Source organism: Ctenopharyngodon idella, chromosome 23 (genome assembly GCF_019924925.1).
Source record: "Ctenopharyngodon idella isolate HZGC_01 chromosome 23, HZGC01, whole genome shotgun sequence".
Lineage (NCBI taxonomy): Eukaryota > Metazoa > Chordata > Actinopteri > Cypriniformes > Xenocyprididae > Ctenopharyngodon > Ctenopharyngodon idella.
In genome coordinates this window covers 823,627-845,943 of record NC_067242.1, presented here as the reverse complement: position 1 = coordinate 845,943, position 22,317 = coordinate 823,627, and the positions used below count along the sequence as shown (strand labels likewise).

Sequence of the window (22,317 nt, the reverse complement as noted above, 5' to 3'; positions counted from 1 at the left end):
AATCTCACGCAGCCAAAATGAGGATTGTCAGTAACGGTGTTCAGCCTTACATTGTTCAAACCGGAGTCGACACTGATGGAGAGACTCAAGAAGAAGTTACAACTTTTAGTATGTATCTGGACAAATTAGATAAATGTATCTGAAAAAGTAGATAAATTTATGTTGATTCAACTCATCGACTAGCATGTGTCGTCATGTTAATTTTTTGCAAATCCAGTGTTGAATTGTTCCTCGTTTGTGAAGCAGTCCGGTGTAAAATGACGGTGTAACAACAACACTCTACTACATACTATATATATATAAAATGTGAAAAAGAAGATTTAAAGTTGCCAGGGGATTGGGGATACTTGGGGATTCATGCCCAGTTCTCCCAAAATCAATGATGCCTCTGCCCTGTGCTCACACTAGATAAGCTGTACTGATTCTGGGTCAGTCTGATGCTGAACACGCTGCCTCATTTCAACAAGCAAGGCTGGACGATGTTGTTCATGATGGAAAATATTCCAGACAACATCATTTTCTTCTCGGCCAACACTTCCAAAAGAAACTAGGTCTATCCCAATGACAGAAGCTGCTTTTCTGATGAGCTTTAATCCCAGCACACAGAACAGACGACGTTAGACTGAACATGTGACGCATCTTCTGTGTCAAGCATATAGATATAGTTACATAAACAAACTACATAATGCAAATGTAGCACTGAACGGCGGCTTCCTCCGTATCTCTGCTTCTACAGTAACACATAGGCACATAAACATAAAGCTTTCATTGGGAATCACAGCCATGCTGATATTCCGGTTGTCATGGCGATTGAACAAGGCGAATCAGGACGCCTTCCAGAATTTAGTTTTCTTGTTAAAACCTTAATTAGGATTAGATGAATTTGGTATCGTCAATTTCAAAGCATAATGGAGATCCAACGCAGGGTGAAAATCCAGACGATTTTGAATAAAAACTCAAAAATTGTCCTCACTTTCACCTGCTTTATATGCTAAGGATACTCCCAGCGTCCCAGAGCCCATTGTTGTTATGCTAATGCTGCTGATCATGCGGAAAAGCATTAGTGTTTGCTCACTCGAGTATGTGCATTTACCCCTTACAAAGACTCTTTAAAAACCAACATGTGCAAATACATCATCTTTTACTGATAAAGGCATTTATTAATTATTGCTATTGTTAGTAAAAATATAATTGTTCATTGTTAGTTCATGTTAACTAATGTAGTAACTGGGTTAAAAACAACCCAAGTTGGGTTGAAAATGGACAAACCCAGTGGTTGGGTTAAATGTTTGCCCAACATGCTGGGTAGTTTTATTTAACCCAACTATTGTTTAAAAATGACTGTATTGTTGCTTAAAATGAACCCAAAATATGTTGGAAATATTTATTAATATGTTTAATAAATTAACAGGTTTAATGAATAATAGTTAAACATTTATTAAATTGATTATGTTCACCTTGTGATTATTATTGTTGTCTCTAGTAATTATGTGTCTGATTTTTAATTTCCAACATATTTTGGGTTCATTTTAAGTCAGACATATAGTCATTTATTAACAATAGTTGAGTTAAATAAAACATTTAACCCAACCACTGGGTTAAAACAATCCAACTGCTGGGTTTGTCCTTTTTCAACCCAACTTGGGTGTTTTTAAACCAGCATTTTAAAATGTCATTGAATCTGTAATTTCATTTTATTCATAATTTAACAATTCACCATTTCATGACAATGATTTGATTATGCCATACCAATATTGTGTTCTTGTTTTAAACACTTTTATGTTCTGTATAAATCTGTTGTAGCTATAATGTATTAACCAAAATAAGAGAACGGTGTTAAAATGAAGAATATATTCTTGCAATGGTGATCAAAGCACAAGAACTGACACAAATGAATGAATGTAATGATACTGTATGAATGTGCTACTAAATAACAGCAGCTCAGGTCTCCAGCAGAAGTGCACTGACGCCCCCTGCTGGTTTAAAGTCAAAGGTACAGAAAAGTGCCTTTACAAGGGCTGCTTTTTTTGCATCATTTGTCAGTCATTTGAAGTTTTGCATCATTTGTCAGTCTCCTCTTAGCTTGGAATCCTTCACATGACAAAGCATGTTCTGCTTCAGAAACCGTCAGAAACCATTTTCCAACAGCATAAGAATAAACATATACACAATAAACTAAAAGCAATAATAAGGAAATATCAAAAATCAAGGTAACATGTTCCCTAAGTTTTCATAACTTAATTAAAGTGGTAACACTTCAGTATAGGGAACACATATTCACTTTTAACTACGACTTTTGCCTCAATAAACTCTTAATTTACTGCTTATTAATAGTTAGTAAGGTAGTTGCTGTAGTGTTTAAGTTCAGGTATTAGGTAGGATTTAGGGATGTAGAATAAGGTCATGCAGAATAAGGCATTAATATGTGCTTTATAAGTACCAATAAACAGCCAATATGCAACTAGTTAAAAGTGGGAATTGTTCCCCATACTAAAGTGTTTCTATAAAAGTAATACTAGCTGATTTAATTTGTTCACTAAATCCAAAAGTCTCAATCAGCAATCTTGCCATATCATCTAAACGTGATTGTTCAACAAATTATCAGCCTGAAACATTATAGATACACAGAAACCTCAACAATGATGACAAACATTGCTAAATAATACACACACACACACACACACACACACACACACACACAAACAAGAACAACACAGTAGGTAAAGTCAGCAAAACAATATGCACTGTAAAAAAGAATTGTTGGTTTAACTTAAAAAAAAAGTAAGTCACCTGGTTGCCTTAAAATTTTGAGTTCATTGAAATAAAAAATTTGAGTTAATACAATGAAGCGATTGGTTCAATCTACAGAAACTCAAAATATTATGTTATCTGAACTACATTAATTTGACCAAAGAAAAAATTGTTATAACAAATCATGAAAATAATTTCTTACAATGTGCCTACGACACTATACAAATAATTTATTCATGCTCCAAAGAAAAATCAGCAACAGTCTTCATATGAAACTGTTTGTTCAGACAAATATTAGCATTTGGGGGAATATAGTGCTCTAATTTGTTTTTATTTAGATTCACATTCAAGTATGCTGGATAAAATGCAACGTTTTTCAAGTGTATTGTAATACTCTCTGTATTATCATCAATCAACCTTTGTTAGAATATTGTTCACTGCATGAAATATAATTTTAATTTCTGCAGCAAGTTGAAGTACGCCACCTAGAGAACGCAATTATTTAATCAGACAGAGTTTGTGTGTTCATGTGTGTGTCATTGTGTCATTTCTCACAACAACAGCTAATAATGGTTGTTTACTTCATCTGGTACTTTCAGTGAAGAGCCTCCTATTGAATCTGAATTCCCTGTAACACAAATAGCCTAATTTAGCTGTATAAAAACTGTTAAACAAATTAGGTAAATCAAACTAGTAACTGACAGTAATGCTCTTGAGTATCAAATGTAATAAAGTTGTTATCAATGTCAGCCAAAAATTGCCACTGGTTTTCTGACACAATTCTGCAAATCACAACTGCGCCCAGAATCTGCACAAAAAAAGAAGAAAATGAGCTCATTAGTGGATTTTGCAGCCACCTAGTGGCCACATTATCCCAGTGTTGCTTAGAGAGGGAGTCTTGTGACATTTTTAATGAAATATTCCTATATTTATGGTCATCCCAAACCTGTATGAAGCTCAGGAATCCTGTACAGAAAGTGTTGTCCATAGATTAGTTATGTTACAGTAGATATACCAAAGATATTAGCTTACATTATGACTCGCACCATCAGAAAAACACCGCTTTCTTTTCCACTTACTGCATAATTAACCTGCTTCTTCCCTCACTAACAAAGACAACATCCACACTAATGCCATCCAGAGATAATCTCAGAGTCAGCCACAGAAATATGATTTTCTCTGCGCACTTTAATGCAGTTAGAGTCACAGTTCAGTCAATGTTTCTCTTTCCATTGGCCTTCAGTGACATGCTTCTTGATGGAGAGGCTGAAACAAGAATCTTAAACTCTGACCTTGATCGTAACAGATACATTAACGTCTGACTCAGAAAAACACCGAGAGGGAATGGAAAGCAGAATAACAGCAATCGATATAGTGCTTTTGACTTCTAAGAAAGATGAGAAGCTGCCACAAATAAATGCGAATAACCTTTATGAGAATAACCTTTCCAACAAAGGTTTTCTTTAATGCACTCTGAGAATATGGACAGATCGCTGTAGTGCCTCAGTTGAACTGATCATCTCTTCCTCTTTACTGCTAGTTACAGCAGCAAATAAACGTGAATAAACATCAGAAAGAACGTTGAAAGATACAGAACAACTTACTGAAATAAATCATGTCTCATGTAATCGCTGAAAGTCGTCAATAAAAAGCTTAAAATCAATGTCACCAAAGTCCCTTTAAGACAAGTAAATTAATTGTAAATTAATCTGTAAATTAATTGCCTAAATTATTACATTATTAGCTAACTGCATTCTCCAAATTGTAATGTTGACATGCATTCTCTGTAAAGCTGCTTTGAAACGATATGTATTGTGAAAAGCAATACGGCCATCTTTGAAACGCCTCTTGGGCATTGAATAGGGAAACATCAAATTCTCCAAAGCTGTTCGCCAAACTTTTGATTAAATTTCATATTTGAAATCACCAACGAAATCTGACAACATCTGTCTCTAAACACTCGAATCAGGACAGAAAACCAGAAAATCGCATTTTTCAGGCTGGATCAAGCTAATGCGCATGCGCAGTCTTAGAAGTCGGGACTTACTCCGCCATATTGCGCGTTGCACTTTCTCCCATTCATAATAGCACATGGCGCACCGTCTTAGTATATACAGACAGTATACGTTTTTGATGTTATATAACCATACTTCATATTTACCTCAGAAAAGCCAATCAATGACCGCTATGGTTAGTGAGAAATATAGGCTACTCTAGAGAGGAGCAATTTTGCAAAAAAATAAGCACTAAATTACATATAGACCACATTAGCTATATTTGTTTAGCCTACTCTTATATCATTAACAGTTATTATTATAACGTTATTATTATAAAAACGGCCTTGTATGCAATTGTATACAAATCAGTTGTTAATTTGAACCTTTAACCAGCTGACAGCGTTCCCTGTGTAGTTGAGAAAAAATAACGTGTTCCATATCCATGTATATATCCAAAAGAATCGATATTGAAGCTAATTTAATCGAAATCCAATCCAAATCTTAATCCCCCAAAACTCACGAAACCAAGAAAATGTGTGATGTTTATGAGATGTTTGTGTATCCCCTAAAATGAGAACATAATTCTGTCATTTCAGTCATTTTTCAGACTTTTCAAACGGCATAAATTTACGCTAAAAGACTGAAAAGAACTTACTGTACAATGTCGTCGTCTTTTCACTGTCTGCAACTTCCGGTTTCGAATGTCGCAATCGCCCCCTAGTGGCAGTCAAGATGAACTCAATTAATTTGTTAGTCAAGCCGCTGTGTTTTTGTTTACATCTCTGCAGAAGCATTTAAATTCTGCTAAATGACCATGGATGAATGGAAGGAATGAATGAATAATGAATTAATTAAAGTTAGACACAAACCATTTATAATTTTCAGTTGTTATCCTTCCAAATCAAATGGCATTGGTATACAGTTTAGTATGTTTTAATCTCCCCTGTTAAGGCACCATGAAATCAAAATGGATGACTCTTATTTTTTAATGGAATATTGCAGTATTATATATGATTTATTGGTGCACATCATCATTATTGTGTTAAATTCATGTTCTGGTAATCTTGAATCAGAATATCTTCTCCTCCCTCTTGCAGCATCTCTTCTCTTCTCTGATGATGAGGGCGGGGCAACCTGTCACTCGCATGAGATCCACCAATAGCAAACCACAACCATCCAATCAATTCCCCACAGACAAAATCGAGCCCCGCCCTACATTTGTTCTTGTTTGCGAAGCCATTTCACTATGATATACACTATATTGCCAAAAGTATTGGGACACCCCTCCAAATCATTGAATTCAGGTGTTCCGAACACTTCCATGGCCACAGGTGTATAAAATCAAGCACTAGGCATGCAGACTGCTTCTACAAACATTTGTGAAAGAATGGGTCGCTCTCAGTGAATTCAAGCGTGGTACCGTGATAGGTTGCCACCTGTGCAATAAGTCTATTCGTGAAAATTCCTCACTACTAAATATTCCACGGTCAACTGTTAGTGGTATCAGAACAAAGTGGAAGCAATTGGGAACAACAGCAACTCAACCACGAAGTGGTAGGCCACGTAAAATCACAGAGCGGGGTCAGTGCATGCTGAGGTGCACAGTGCGTAGAAGTCGCCAACTTTCTGCAGAGTCAATAGCTACAGACCTCCAAACTTCATGTGGCCTTCAGATTAGCTCAAGAACAGTGCGAAGAGAGCTTCATGGAATGGGTTTCTATGGCCGAGCAGCTGCATCCAAGTCTTACATCACCAAGTGCAATGCAAAGCGTCGGATGCAGTGATGTAAAGCACACCGCCACTGGACTCTAGAGCAGTGGAGACGTGTTCTCTGGAGTGACCAATCACGCTTCTCTGTCTGGCAATCCCATGGACGAGTCTGGGTTTGGCGGATGCCAGGAGAACGGTACTTGCCTGACTGCATTGTGCCAAGTGTAATGTTTGGTTGAGGGGGGATTATGGTGTTGGGTTGTTTTACAGGGATTGGGCTTGACCCCTTAGTTCCAGTGAAAGGAACTCTTAATGCTTCAGCATATCAATACATTTTGGACAATTTCATGCTCCCAACTTTGTGGGAACAGTTTGGAGATGACCCCTTCCTGTTCCAACATGACTGCGCACCAGTGCACAAAGCAAGGTCCATAAAGACATGGATGAGTGAGTTTGGTGTGGAGGAACTTGACTGGCCTGCACAGAGTCCTGACCTCAACCCGACAGAACACCTTTGGGATGAATTAGAGCGGAGACTGTGAGCCAGGCCTTCTCGTCAACATCACTGCCTGACCTCACAAATGCGCTTCTAGAAGAATGGTCAAAAGTTCCCATAAACACACTCCTAAACCTTGTAGAAAGCCTTCCCAGAAGAGTTGAAGCTGTTACAGCTGCAAAGGGTGGGCCAACTCCATATTAAACCCTACGGATTAAGAATGGGATGTCATTAAAGTTCATGTGCACGTAAAGGCAGACGTCCCAAAACATTTGGCAATATAGTGTACGAACCAATAGAAAAGAAAAGTCATTCCAGAACAACTTCTCTTTCACGATGACATTAAAATTTCAGATGCACAGAGGGTCGGACCTCAGCACAGCCCCTGGATTACTCACAATTACAGATGATGAATGACCTCCGCTTTGTTGTTTGTGCTTTGTCGCATCTCACCCCTGATTCCTCTTAGTTTTTTTTTTTTTTTTTTTAAGAAGGAGAATTGTTTAATATGAGACAGGAAAGACAAATGAAATATACTGTAAATGATTTACTGCGTGATGATTAAATGATCATTAAATGATCATTAATATATTTTCACTGCATTAATATTAATTTAGAGATTAGTCTGCAAATGCATCATAAACAACGTGCCAGGCAGCTTATTACGCTCCATGTCTGTAGAGGGCAGTAAAGCACTGTGAGACTGAGGCACGGCAGGTGATTTAACATGTGTGGTCCTCCTGACAAAAGAAACTGCACAGGTCTGGATGTTCAGGGGCACTACTGGTCATTTTGAGATAAAGAGACTTAGGTTTATCAGTTCTTTGAAGAAGCCTCGTTTCGATTCGCTACCGAACAGCAGAGCATTTTAATTAGAGTGTCAGCATATTTAAATCTGAGCATGAATAATTAACAGCTCAGTCCTGTCCGCCCACTCTCCATGTTAATGCAGCTATTACTCAGTCAAATGGTGGAGACTGATATTTGTAGTGGCATGATTGATCAAAAATAGGTTAATTTGGGATTTGTGCTGGATTGTGAATGCAAAACAGAGCGTGGAAGCTGTCTGTTTTAAATTGAGGGCAATGTGGATGAGGTTCAGCATACAAATAGAGAGCCAGTGTTTCCCTTTCATGTTCTGCTGTATTCTATCATGTACCCTGTAGAGGAGACAACTAACAGGAACAGCATTTAGTGTAGATTTTTCTTTTAAGTTATATTAATGTATAATTTACCTGCAGTATAGAGAAATAAGTATGTATTTGGGCTTCTGCAAACATGCAGCAATAATAATAACAGCACAAGTAAACCCAACAGAAAGGAATGAGTGTTTTTGAGGGGGTGTGTCCCTCTGACGTCATCGGATCTGGCTGTATAAGGAGTCGGGAGTGACAGGCGTCATGGCTCCTCCAGTGGAGACAGAGAGCATTGATCTGTGTGATGTAATGATTTATCAAGTTCATTTTTTCTGGAGGCAATTTTAAAAGAGGAGGTAAGAGCCAATGTTAATTAATCTTGCATGGTTGAAACAAATGATTTATTTATCATTTGCATAGAAAACCTAATCTAACAAAATTAAAGAACACCTTCAAATACTATTTAGTCTTTTTTGTTTTATTAATATTAATTTCAGTTACAAGTGTTGAGACGTTTACATAACTATATTAGTCTATATGTGTTTAATAATATATTTTTGTCATCTCAAATACCCTGTATTGATATAAATACTAGCTATAGAGGCCTGTATTTAAAATCTAAAGTTATTTTACCCTTTTAAAATGTTTGATGGCACAAAAAAGACGCCCTCTATCGGACAGGTACTCAGTTCCTCAACACAATGTTACTTGCATTAATAATAATAATATGTAATCAAATGCATGTGGCACTGATAAAAGAGCAGAAACACTGAAGCGTTTTGTAAATGGCAGCAGTGTGTTCTTATGAGGGACTAAAGCTGTAGTTACAACCATTGCAGAGCGTCAGTCTGTAATTTAACATAGCTCCACATGTTTTACTTCCTTTCTTTGTATATTTTGAGGGAAAATGTCTCAAACCTCTTCTGACTGAAGCTGTTTATTTTTACACTTATTGTCACTATGCGGACAGAATTGCTATTATTCATATATGCACTGAAATATGCTTCATGTTTAGATGAATTTGCATTGTCAACACTTTTTGTTCTGTCAAAGAATGACTTTATGCTTCTGCTTCACTGAATGCTGGTGCAGTGCTGTTTAACTGATGTCTTGTGTGGCCCCTATATGATGTTCCTTAAAGGATTAGTTCACTTCAGAATGAAAATTTCCTGATAATTTACTCGCCCCCATGTCATCCAAGATGTTTATGTCTTTCTTTCTTCAGTCGAAAAGAAATGAAGGTTTTTGAGGAAAACATTCCAGGATTTTTCTCCATATAGTGGACTTCACTGGGGTTCAACGGGTTGAAGGTCCAAATGTCAGTTTCAGTGCAGCTTCAAAGAGCTCTACACGATCCCAGACGAGGAATAAGAGTCTTATCTAGAGAAACCATCGGCCATTTTCTAAAAAAAAATTTAAAAATTATATACTTTTTAACCACAAATGCTCGTCTTGCACTGCTCTGTGATGCTCCAGGCATTACGTTAGTCATGTTGGAAAGGTCACGCGTGACGTAGGTGGAAGTATCGCGGTAGATCTCATTTTCTTCTCCAACTTTAAAATCGTCCGACATCGTTGTTTTACCTTTTTTTTGTAAAGGCCGTTTGACTTAGTCTTTGTACGTTTGCTTTGTAAACACTGGATCGGTACTTCCGTCTACGTCACGCGTGACCTTTCCAACATGATTACGTAATGCGTGGAGCATCACAGAGCAGTGCAAGACGAGCATTTGTGGTTAAAAAGTATATAATTTTTTTTTTTTTTTAGAAAATGGCCGATGGTTTCTCTAGATAAGACTCTTATTCCTCGTCTGGGATCATGTAGAGCTCTTTGAAGCTGCACTGAAACTGACATTTGGACCTTCAACCCGTTGAACCCCAGTGAAGTCCACTATATGGAGAAAAATCCTGGAATGTTTTCCTCAAAAACCTTCAACTGAAAGACATTAACATCTTGGATGACATGGGGGTCTGTGTAATTGGAGCGGTTCTCTTCTGAATCTTTATGTAGTCTGTAGATGCCAGCCAGAGATACACATGAGCATCTGAGTTCATACATCTGCGGTACTCCCTAGGGTAAGTGAGTTTGTGGTCAAGCGGTTTGTTTATTGCTTACTAAAAATTGCACTGGTCGTGCTCAGTAGAGCAGAACCCCTTCAGCTGGGTCAGTCACATACAGGTACAACATAAATATGCAAAGAGGCAAAAAAAAAGTGTGTGTCTTTGACAACATTTGATCTATTCTGAGGCTTCACTGCTTTCATTGATCAGGAACTGCCTGATACCGATGGACTGTTTCATACTGATCCTGGAACATCTGATATTATTTCTGAGAACAAGCCAGAGGATTTAATTGCTTGTTTAAAACCCAAAGAGTTCTCAGTTAGGTTTTATTGAAGTATTACCTTAATTCTCAGATGTTTTAATAATACAGTTCTCCTGAAACATGAATAAAAATTAACACAGGCAACGTATTAGACAATTGTTAAAGGTAGTTCACCAAAATATTAAACCTTATTCACTCAGAAATGAAAATTCTGTCATCATTTAATCATCCTCATGTCATTCCAAACCTGTACGACTTTCTTTTGTGGAACATAGAAGATATTTTGAAGAATGTATAGCAACCAAACAAATTTGGTGATCATTGACTTCCATTCTATGAAAAAACAAAACAATAATAAGAAAAACAATAATAAACATTCAGCCATTTGTCAAAATAACCTCTTGTTTGCAGAAAAAATGATATGGGGCCAGAGTAAATGATCACAATATTCATTTTGGAGTGAACTAACCCATTAACAGATAAACAGTTTAAAGATATACATATTAAAGGATTAGTTCACTTTAAAATGAAAATCACCCCAAGCTTTACTCACCCTCAATCCATCCTAGGTGAATATGACTTTCTGCTTTTGGATGAACGCTTTCAGAAATTAAGCTTTCTTCATACGTTGAATACGGATGGCGGTCTGGCGGAAGCTAGATATTTTACTTCAGTATGGATATTTTTCTTACACAAACGCATCGCTTCACTTCAGAAGGCCTTTATTAACCTCCGGAGCCGTGTGGAGTATGTTTATGATGGATGGAGGCACTTTCTTCAGCTCATACTCGTTGGTCCCGTTCACTGCCATTATAAAGCTTGGATGCGTCAGGATATTTATTAAAGGGATGGTTCACCTAAAAATGTTAAAAATTATCCCATGATTTACTCACCATCAAGCCATCCTAGGTGTATATGACTATCTTCTTTCAGAAGATAACTTCAAATAAATTGCTCCCGGTGGACGACTGTACGCAGAATGCGGCAGAAGAGTGACCTCTGACCTGACGCACAACATAATGACGAACGCGGAAGTGCAGAGGATAGAGCAAAACAAATAACCAGTCACGGATTAGAAGTCTAAAACAATCATTTTTAAAGATAAATGTCAGAGGATTCGATATAAGAGAAGAGCAGCTTGAGTTTGTTGCACAGCCCTATTTGTTTGAACCGCGAGAGGCGTCATATGCGTCATACGTCGGGTCAGAGGATTACTCATTTGGCGCAGGTCAACTTGTGCATTCTGCGTACGGTCGTCCGCCGGAAGCTAGTTATTTGAATTTCTAAAGTTTAAAATATGGATATTTTTCTTACAAAAATGCGTCGCTTCACATCAGAAGGCCTTTATTAACCCCTTGGAGTTGTATAGATTACTTTTTTAATTTTTGTATTTTTATGGATGGATGCATTATTTTTGCCTTCAAAACGCAGCCCCCCATTCACAACCATTATAAACCTTGGAGGGACTAAGGATATTTTTAAATATATCTCTGATTGTGTTCGTCTGAAAGAAGAAAGTCATATACACCTAGGATGGATTGAGAGTGAGTAAAGCTTGGGGTGATTTTCATTTTAAAGTGAACTAATCCTTTAATGATAAAATCTTAAAAAACACTACAATTTGGCTTTGATCTTGATAATGTATTACTCTCACTCTCTCTGTCTCACACACACACACACACACACACACACACACACACACACACACACACACACACACACACACACAATATATTATATGAGATTAATGGGCCCTTTTTCTCCATTTATCTCATTAATGCTCAGAAGACAATTAAACGTATTAAAGCAATCTCATTTAAGGGTTTCTTTTTATGTGCTACTCCTTAAATACAGTAGTCTAATACAATAAAATACAATGTTTTAAGATGTGCTTCTCCACATATCCCACTCAAGGAAAAAAAAAATCCCCAAATAGTATGCGTTCAGTCCTAGCATACGCCCCTTGCCAAAGAGATGCTGCATCTCTTTTATTGAAGCAATCTTGTAGAATCGGCCTCTTCCACAGCGAACAGCATGAAAGGCCCAGTTCTACCACAACACATCTGGACCGGGGCCGCCGATCTGCGGCACAATCACAAGCTCTTGATGATGAGAGGATCCAAGCGACATGTAAACGAGCATGCAGTTAACCATTGCTGATTTACTGTTTAACCCACTGATGCTGTTTGGAGGGAAATTATTATGCAAATCTGATAGCTGTTGTTGCAATTTTGTTGAATTTTGGAATTGATGGACTTAACATTAATACAGACTGAGGGCATTTGTGAAAACCCAAACTTTCCCTGTAGCACGTTTGATAGTCAGGGACATGGGAACATGCTGCTAAAAGCGATGGGCAATTTACTATCAATCTCCCATGGCTGGCAGTACAACGTTTAATGCAGTACATCACTCTGTCCCATTGAACTTCTGCTGGTTTCTTTTCTGTTTAATCTTCAATCCAGTAAAATCTTGCCATAAAAGCATGTTTTTGGTATTCACATTCTCCACATACTCGTGAAGTGTCTTTGAATGCTTGTCATGTGCTTCATTGTGCCATCATGGTTATTGCTGTCCAAGCCACAGTCAAACAAAGCGTTCCCATGCCCTCACTGTGTGTCGATGTCTTGGGTCTCTAACGTTTCATTATGGCTTTATGGGAATGATTCCTTCTGTTGTGTTTGCCATGGACAATGCCATCGCCCCGGTCGAGCTTGCTTTACCTCAAAATAACCCTTGTAAAGTGGACGGATGCTTTGAGTAACATGCTTTATGAAAGGCTGGCTGTTATTTTTTATTAAAGAAATAGAAATTATACTGTACAAACATGATTTTAAGGCATTGATGAACAACAAAAAGTGTTTCTATCTACAGCACAAGTGCATGTTTGTGTGTAATTGTGGGCATTTTCTCGTAATCCGGTGAACAGCCTCATGCCATGTGTATTTCCATGTTGTGTTGACCAGGTTTTTTTGCTTACGCTGTTATTTTCCTGTCATTTAGCTGTAGCCTGTGGTCTGTTGGCCAGCGTTTTATGCTAAATGAGAGCTTGTAGACATCACTGAAGCAAAGCGAGAAAATATGACCACATGTCGTTTGGTCCCAATCAAAACGGCCGTCTTACCAAGGAGACTTTTATATGGTTGAATAAAAGGGAATTGTCGTAGTCTGTAAAGTTATAGAGGGCCTGTTGCTTGGCCAGTGAAACGTTAGCAAAATAGACAAGACACATGTTGTTTTATTTATACAAATTTATGCTTATTATTTAGGGTGCGTCTGGTTGATGTATGAACTCGCAGGAGTTTATAGAGGGATGTAAAAGTTTGGGTAGAGCTTTGGGTTAAATTTGAACATTTTTGAAAAACAATATGAGTGTTCCTGCCTGTGCGAAAGTGACAAGCAAGATTTGCATTTCTAGTCAAAAGAATCCACACTCTAAAACCAAGTCGGGTTGAAAATGGACAAACCCAGCGATTGGGGTAATTTTCATTTGAAAGTAAACTAATCCTTTAAGCCTCACGTTTGCCATGTTTCTGGGTTGTGTATTGAGGTTCCAGGTTATTGTCTAACGCATAATTCATGCTTATTTTTTCGTTCATGTCTTGGAATCAAGTTCAAAATTTGTTTTTGCATCACCACCGTTGAAAATAAATCAGCTGAATTACAGAAACAATGCAAAGGGCCTTTCCATTATTCTGTAGAGGATGTTTAATCTCAGAAGTAATTACTTGATTGTCTCTGAGAAAGCGTCTCAACACCCCTGTGGACAACTGTGTGCACTGATCTGATTAGCTTAAGTGTGTAACATCAGAGGTATAATCAAATGAAACAGACATCTTTAAATAATTATGTAAGCAAACTGATTCTTAGCCGTTTAGAATAATTATAGATTGCAATGTTGCTCTGCATCCCTGAACAGACACTTTTTAATGTTCTTTATTTAACAGGGCTCTGAAGATTGACACTTTATACGTGAAGCACTGGAGCGTTAGTTGGGAATGTCGTGGATTTCGAGGTCTTTCCCGGCACTGCTCTTCCTGGTGTACTCGCAAGCAGGAGAGGACGATGATATTCGAGCGGGTATTGCCAGTTTATGATCCCTTTGAGATTTAAAAGTGTCAAAGTCGTCATGAAATCAAGATCACTATCCTTATAGTACATTCCAAATCATACCGTTCCATTTTGATGTTCCATTTTAAGCCCAAAGTATACTTATTTATTTTATTTTTTTAACACGTACACGAGTGTACGCACACAGTCGAACACACAGCCTTGGAAAGTATACTTCATTTGACTCGTACACAGGCGTTCGACGCATGCGCAGTTTTGAGCAATCTCTCGCCACGACTTACAACCCATGTAAACATCTTTGTATTCTTTCATGCTAGAGTTGTACAAATGAGGGTACTTTCTAACCTCTTGGTACAATCTCTCGCCTATGTAGGCGTCCATCGTCGCTGTAGCTTGCATGCGTTTCGGTGTCATGAGAAATCAAGTCCCCCCCCCCAGGAATCGGGTCTCCTTTAGGACCCAAGCGGTAATGCCTGATCAAAATTTCACTATTGTATGATGTTTATTACACTACTGGTCAAAAGTTTGGAAACATTACTATTTTTTAATGTTTTTGAACGAAGTCTCTTATGCTCATTAAGGCTGCATTTATTTCATAATAAATACAGGAAAAACAATAATATTGTGAAATATTATTACAGTTTAAAACAGCTGTTTTCTATGTGAATATATAGTAAAGTGTAATTTATTCCTGTGATCAAAGCTGAATTTTCAGCATCATTACTCCAGTCTTCAGTGTCACATGATCCTTCAGAAATCATTCTAATATGATGTTTTGCTGCTCAGTTATTATCAATGTTGGAAACAGTTGTGTTGTTTAATATTTTTTGGAACCTGTGATACTTTTTTTCATGATTCACTGATGAATAAAAGGTTAAAAAGAACAGCATTTATTCAAAATATAAATCTTTTCTAACAATATAAATCTTTACTATCACTTTTTATCAATTTAACACATCCGTGCTGAATAAAAGAATTAATTTCTTTCAAAAAACAGAAAGAAAAAACTGTCTGTTTCCAACATTGATAATAAATCATCATATTAGAATGATTTCTGAAGGATCATGTGACACTGAAGACTGGAGTAATGATGCTGAAAATTCAGCTTTGATCACAGGAATAAATTATATTTTAAAGTAAATTAAAATAGAAAACCATAATTTTAAATTGTAATAATATTTCACAATATTATTGTTTTTTCTGTATTTATTATGAAATAAATGCAGCCTTAATGAGCAGAAGAGACTTTATTCAAAAACATTAAGAATAGTAATGTTTCCAAACTTTTGACCGGTAGTGTACATTAAGTGCACAAATTACATGCTTGAAATATAAAATGAATGCCAGATGTGGTGAGAAATCGAGTCCCCCCAGGAATCGGATACTCTTCTGATGATGAAATTTGCGTCACGCGCACTGTACGCTGACCCTCGCGTACGCGTAAAAAGTTTACTTTGGGCTTTAGTTTTGGAACACAATCTAAATTTGAAATGTAACACTTTGAGTTTGATAGGTGGCTTTTTGTCTCTCTCTATTACCCCTTTTCCACCAGCATGAACCCGGGTGCTAGTTCAGAGCTGTTGCCGGTTTGGAGTTGGTTCGACTAATGAGCCTTCTAAGAGCCGATTTGTCTTTCAACGGGCTAGAGAGCCAACACAGAACCAGATCTTATGTCACTGTATACACCTCATCTTCCCAGCAGCACCAAACACACTAGGCTTGTTCGAGATGCATTGGCTTCTCGCAGACCGATCGGCGCATGACACCAAAGCACCACGAAAGCAATCCAAAAGCAGTCGTATGCTCTCCAAACTCTCCCGCGGCACTTTGATGTCATACGCCGATCGGTCCGCACAGTGCCAATGTTTCTCGAACAGGCCTTCCATCAACAATGGCAGACATTGCGTTTTTACTGATGCTCATGGCTTTGTGAACCTGCATCGCCATCCAAACAAGGCAAATCCAACGCGTTCGTGCAGCTCGCTATAATTTGAATAGACGGAGATTACAATCGAGCTGCTATTAGCTCGATTAGCTGCTATTTTAAAAATGGTGGTCACAAGTTTCTGTTTGTCTTGTTGGTCACGGTAACTCTGCTCCCAGCCCCAATGCAAGCGGTTCTTACTTCTAGACCAGCAAAGTTTTGGTGCTACTTACGAACCACTTCTCCTGGTTCAGAGCTGGTGCTTTGGGTGTCGAACTGATTTGAAACTAGGCTCTGGCACTGAACCAGCACTCCAACTGCCTTGGTGGAAAAGGGGTATATGTGGTATTTATTTCTAGCCCAGTTCTTGTCCCCATTCTGCAGGCTGCAGCACTGCTGTGAATGACCTGGTCTACATCATGGATGGCTCCTGGAGTGTGGGAGATGAGGACTTCGAAACAGCCAAGCGCTGGTTGGTCAATGTCACCAGTGGCTTTGATGTTAGTTCACACTACTCACAGATCGGTGTAGTCCAATACAGTGACACGCCTAGGTTGGAGATTCCTCTCGGTCTCCACAAGACCACTCAAGATCTCATTAAAGCCATTGAGGATATCAGCTATTTAGGTGGAAACACCCAGACGGGCCGCGCCATCAAGTTTGCCGTGGACCACGTCTTTGCGTCTTCGCAACGAAATGATGTGAAGAACCGTATTGCTGTGGTGGTGACTGATGGAAAGTCGCAAGACGACGTTATGGACGCGAGCATTGAGGCGCGAGCACAAGGGATTAAAGTGTTTGCGGTGGGCGTTGGTACGGAGATCACCACGTCAGAGCTGGTGACCATCGCCAACAAGCCGGAGGGGGATTACGTGCTTTACGCGGAGGACTACACCAATATCGACCGTATCCGTGACGCTATGGAACAGAAGCTGTGCGAGGGTAAGATTCACATGCGTGTGAGCAATCCCATAAACATTAAAACTAGTTTTGGCATTACCAGTCCTCTCCTGTTCTTAAAAGAACCGTGAACCACTAAAATACCACAGTCCATTCATGCCCAGTGACAAGGGAAGCCACAGAGCTCGTGGGCCAAACCAGCGGCATGATGCCATGGTAGGGAGGAACTGGGAACAGGGACCAGATGTGGCATGTGCCAACCACGGTCCAGCTGGCAGCTCTGGTTTGGATGGTTAGAGTAGTTGTTAATAGTGACAGGAGTCTGCTTTCTCTAACCAAAAGTAATTACAAACATTTACTGTCCATGTTTTCTCCATTTCTGTCACCTGATGGAGTTTGGGTTTCTTTGCCACTGTTACCTTCGGCTCTTTTTTGGCATTAACTCAGCAGTTGGGTTAAATGTTTGCCCAATGTGCTGGGCATTTTTTTTTTATTTTATTTAACCCAACTTGTTTAAAATGAACTCAAAATAAGTTGGAAATTAAAAATCAGACGCATAATTACTAGAGGCAACAATAATAATCAAAAGGCAATTAATAAGCAATTTAATAAATTTAACTATTATTTATTAAACTTATTAATAAATGTTCATTTATTAAACATAATAATAAAAGATAATTTCCAACATACTTTGGGTTCATTTTAAGCAACAATACAGTAATTTTTAAACAATAGTTGGGGTTTGTTGTGAAATATGCTTTCAACCATTCCTGGGAAATAGCTGGATTGTACATTATTATCATGTTTAGTTCAATCACATTACATATTGATTGAATGAAAACTGAGACAGGATTAAAAATAAAATGAATTTGCTGGTTTGAAAGCTTATGATTCAATCCTCCAATTTGTGTGTGGTAATGCGTTTGAAATGATGTGTCCCCCGGCAGAATCTGTATGTCCCACACGTATTCCTGTGGCGTCCCGTGATGAGAAAGGCTTTGAGCTGATGTTGGGCATGAAGATCCATCAGAAAGCTAAGAAGATACATGGCTCATTACTGTCAGAGGCGGCGTATCTGATAGACAAGAGCACTGACATCACTGAAAACACAAGGTTGGGTTTAAACCTAATGCTAATTTTGATCATCACAATCAGTGTTGGGGAAAGTTACTTTTAAATGTAATGCATTACAGTATTGTGTTACTCCCTTAAAAAGTACAGTATTACGTTACTTAGTTACTTTGTTGTCTGTTGTCTGTACTTAGTTTGGTCTGAATACGATAAAGCGTTGAGGAGACGTCTATTGACATCTATTTTTGCAAGCGCTTCTTAAAATTCGTTCGCACGTGTTTTTAAAACGGTTTGACGAATCGACTTGAATTCCATAACATTTTGTCGACATGGTCTGGTTCAATTTTTGTGAAAATTGGAACAACGGCGTAGGAGGAGTTCGAAAAAGTAAGTTTTTGGAAAATTTAAAATGACCGAAAATGATGAGGAATTTTGAATTTTGTTTCGAACCCTTACGGTTCAATAGTTATTAGTATAAACATGAGTGAAATTTTGGACAGGTGGTGGCGCTAGAGGGATTGAGTTAGAGACTCCAAATTTGCTATGGTGGCAGTTCAGACTGTCCTCTATCTGTGTGCCAAATTTCACAACTTTTTAACATACGGTCTGCCATAGACTCAAGAGTGGAAACAGAATAATAATAATAATAATAATAATAGGAACGCCAACTATTAGAGTAGGTGGCTACGCACCTTAAGTGCTTGGTCCCTAATAATAACTTTATTTTTCTATAACACCTTTAAAGGAGCTTCTCAAAGCACTTTACAAGGTAGAAATACAAAATCAACAAAGTGGTGTATTAAAACAATGCGTTACTTGTTACATTAAAAAAAGTAATCTGATTACATCATGCATGTTACTTGTAATGCTCTACCCCAACTCTAATCACAATGATTTAAAAGTGTTTAATATGTAATAATTGGTGATTCTGAAACTTTTTTTAATCACTTTTTAGAGCTCTTGAAAATTTTTTTTTTAGGTGATGGTTTTTATTGTGCAAATCTAATTGCGTTTGTTCTATTATACATATTTTTCTGACTAATAGATGTTTTTATAATTGTTTTAAAGGGAAATTTTTCCAGAAGGCCTCCCTCCCTCATATGTGTTTGTGTCGACTCTGAGGCTGAAAGGGCCTTCTAGCAGGGAGAAGTTTGACCTGTGGAGGGTTCTGTCTAAAGATGGACAGATTCAGGCCGCTGTCACACTAAGCGGACTGGACAAATCGGTCATCTTCACTACCACAAACATGGTTAATGAGGAACAGATGGCTACTTTTGATGCACAAGGCATTGAGGTTAGTGAAATCTACCAGTAACTTATTCTTTACTACATAAAGTTTGTGAATTAATCATTTGTACACTGATGTAGCAGATCTACATAAAGTCAGCATGAAAGGAAAGTTGTCTTTTCTTCTCTATTGTGCCATATATCCGAGTGAAACGACTTTGCAAACAAGAACAAATGTAGGGCGGGGCTTGATTTTGTCTGTGGGGAATTGATTGGATGGTTGTGGTTTGCTATTGGTGGATCTCATGTGAGTGACAGGTTGCCCCGCCCTCATCATCAGAGAAGAGAAGAGATGCTGAAAGAGGGAGGAGAAGATATTCTGATTCAAGATTACCAGAACATGAATTTAAAACAATAATGATGATGTGCACGGAGAAATCATTCATAATGAACACTACAGTATTCCATAAAAAAATAATAAGAATTGTCTGTTTTGAATTCATGGTGACTTTAAACAGAAGTTGCACCACACACACATTTAGGCAGAATAATGATGTAGAAATAAGCTGCTTTATGACATTTCCTTTTAAATCTGTGACTATATTTTTGTACTAGCTGCAATTTCCTGTTCAAAGTCCCATGACGCTTTTTCCACTAAAGCTGCACTTATACATTTAAATAATAAAAAAATTCTCAGAAATGTTTTCATGTTCTCAGAGTTCCTGTTCCATGTCTTCTTCTGCTCTTAATGCCAAAACCAAGTGGTTTTGTGTGATGTTTCTTGCATAATGAGCCATTTTCCTCCATCATAGCCCCTCATTCATGCAGGACAGCTTGTTTTGGAAAATGGTCTGACTCTTGTGACATTCGTGTCAAATGAAAAAGTAGATCTTTGTGCACACCTTTAGTCTTTATTAATCTTTTCAATGTATCTAAAATCAGCACAAACCAGTTTCTCAATGTCTGACATATCTTACAGGCTCTGTTTGATGGAAGCTGGCACCAGCTGAAGGTTCTGGTTAAACCCAGACATGTCACCTGTTTCCTGGATGACCAGCAGATTCAAGACGAGGCTCTGGAAACTTCTGTGCCCATCTACATCAACGGAAAGACTCAGATTTCCAAGCGTTTTGGCTCTGACACTACACTTCCTGTGAGTATAGCTTCCTGTTGTATAATTGGACACTAGCAGCCAAAGTAAACTGCAGTATTCCTGTATGGCTGTTTTTAAAATACAGTGCTTACAGGTTGTAGTTGTGTGCTGCTTTTGTTTGAGGAAACTGCTAACATCACAAAATAGTGATTAATATAGACACTACGGCTCAATCATCTGTTTGTTATAACTGTATTAGAGAAGCCTAAATGATGTTGTTGTTGTTTTTGTCATTTCTCATTGACCACCACAGACAGAAATTCAGAAACTGAGGCTTTATTGTGACCCACATCAAAGTGAGCGAGAGACCGCATGTGAAATCTACTCTGTGGTAAGAACAAAAAAGTAACTTTGTTGTAGAATTGCATTGATTTGATTGGATGTGGGGCGGGAATTGGTCTTTTTAATGTTCTAGCCAACAATTCTTTTATTAAAACCTCTATATCTATAGAAATATCTTAAATGAGACAGATGTACTGCATCTGTACTGCTATTTTATTTTATTTTATTTGCCTTTTATTTTATTATTTTATTTTATTATTTTAATGAGCAGGTAATAGAGCACAACAGACCTATTATTAGTTCCAATGTTAAACGACAATATTTTTTTGTTCGTACGGAACCCCGCACATGACATGCAAGAAAAAACATAAATCACGATTTACTGATTCGTTCCCTCGATTTGTTAAATTGTGCGCATGATTTACTGATTCGTTCCCTCGATTTGCTAAATTGTGCGCACGATTTACTGATTCGTTCCCTCGATTTGTTAAATTGTGCGCACGATTTAGTGATTCGTTCCCTCGATTTGCTAAATTGTGCGCACGATTTACTGATTCGTTCCCTCGATTTGCTAAATTGTGCGCACGATTTACTGATTCGTTCCCTCGATTTGCTAAATTGTGGGCACGATTTACTGATTCGTTCCCTCGATTTGCTAAATTGTGCGCATGATTTACTGATTCGTTCCCTCGATTTGCTAAATTATGCGCACGATTTACTGATTCGTTCCCTCGATTTGCTAAATTATGCACACGATTTACTGATTCGTTCCCTCGATTTGTTAAATTGTGTGCACGATTTACTGATTTATATTTATAACTTACTGTAAGCTAAAAGACTTGACTGAATGGAGAACTATTCAGATAGTCTAACTTTCTTTTTTATTCACCTTGTTTTACAGGATGATGAGCGGGTGAGTTCGAGTTTTAATCATATACTCTCACGATTGAAGAGTGATTTTGAACAGATTGTTTGGGCTACATGATAGCAGTGTATGCTGACCTTTCTAGTGTCCTCTGGACCGTGAGCCCACCGGTGACGCTGAGGAAGAGTGCGACTGTAGCGAAGGACAGCCGGGACCGCCGGGACCTCCAGGACCTCCAGGACCGAGGGTCAACCAAGATCTCCTGTGATAATGTCCTGTGTAATTGCATACAGTCACTTATAAGAGGGTTATTTACAACCAAAGTCTGATCTCAACAGGGTCTGCGGGGAGAGGATGGAAGGGAAGGACCTCCGGGCCCCGATGGTAAGCCTGTGAGTAAAACCCCATA

At 38.1% G+C, this 22,317-nt stretch overlaps 2 protein-coding genes and 1 long non-coding RNA gene across 3 annotated transcripts in view; 1 reads left to right on the top strand and 2 right to left on the bottom strand.

Annotated features, from left to right (window-relative positions):
• The window catches only part of vopp1b (VOPP1 WW domain binding protein b), a 55,884-nt gene extending 50,432 nt beyond the window's left edge, over positions 1-5,452 (bottom strand). The window contains exon 1 of the mRNA XM_051882911.1: positions 5,404-5,452. The gene's annotated coding sequence lies outside the window, so the exon portion shown is untranslated. The remainder of the gene's footprint in view (positions 1-5,403) is intronic.
• The window catches only part of LOC127506432 (uncharacterized), a 59,903-nt gene extending 53,917 nt beyond the window's left edge, over positions 1-5,986 (bottom strand). Inside the window, exon 1 of the long non-coding RNA XR_007927994.1 lies at positions 5,883-5,986. This is a non-coding gene — a long non-coding RNA (uncharacterized LOC127506432). The remainder of the gene's footprint in view (positions 1-5,882) is intronic.
• Positions 5,987-6,818: 832 nt separating this feature from the next.
• The window catches only part of si:dkey-225n22.4 (collagen alpha-1(XXI) chain), a 57,658-nt gene continuing 42,159 nt past the window's right edge, over positions 6,819-22,317 (top strand). The window contains exons 1-10 of the mRNA XM_051882915.1: positions 6,819-8,446; positions 14,363-14,495; positions 16,795-17,352; positions 18,258-18,423; positions 19,450-19,675; positions 20,588-20,761; positions 21,015-21,092; positions 21,945-21,956; positions 22,054-22,155; positions 22,247-22,300. Of these exons, the coding sequence (XP_051738875.1) occupies positions 14,414-14,495; positions 16,795-17,352; positions 18,258-18,423; positions 19,450-19,675; positions 20,588-20,761; positions 21,015-21,092; positions 21,945-21,956; positions 22,054-22,155; positions 22,247-22,300 (1,452 nt within the window). The 5' untranslated portion in view covers positions 6,819-8,446; positions 14,363-14,413. The remainder of the gene's footprint in view (positions 8,447-14,362; positions 14,496-16,794; positions 17,353-18,257; positions 18,424-19,449; positions 19,676-20,587; positions 20,762-21,014; positions 21,093-21,944; positions 21,957-22,053; positions 22,156-22,246; positions 22,301-22,317) is intronic.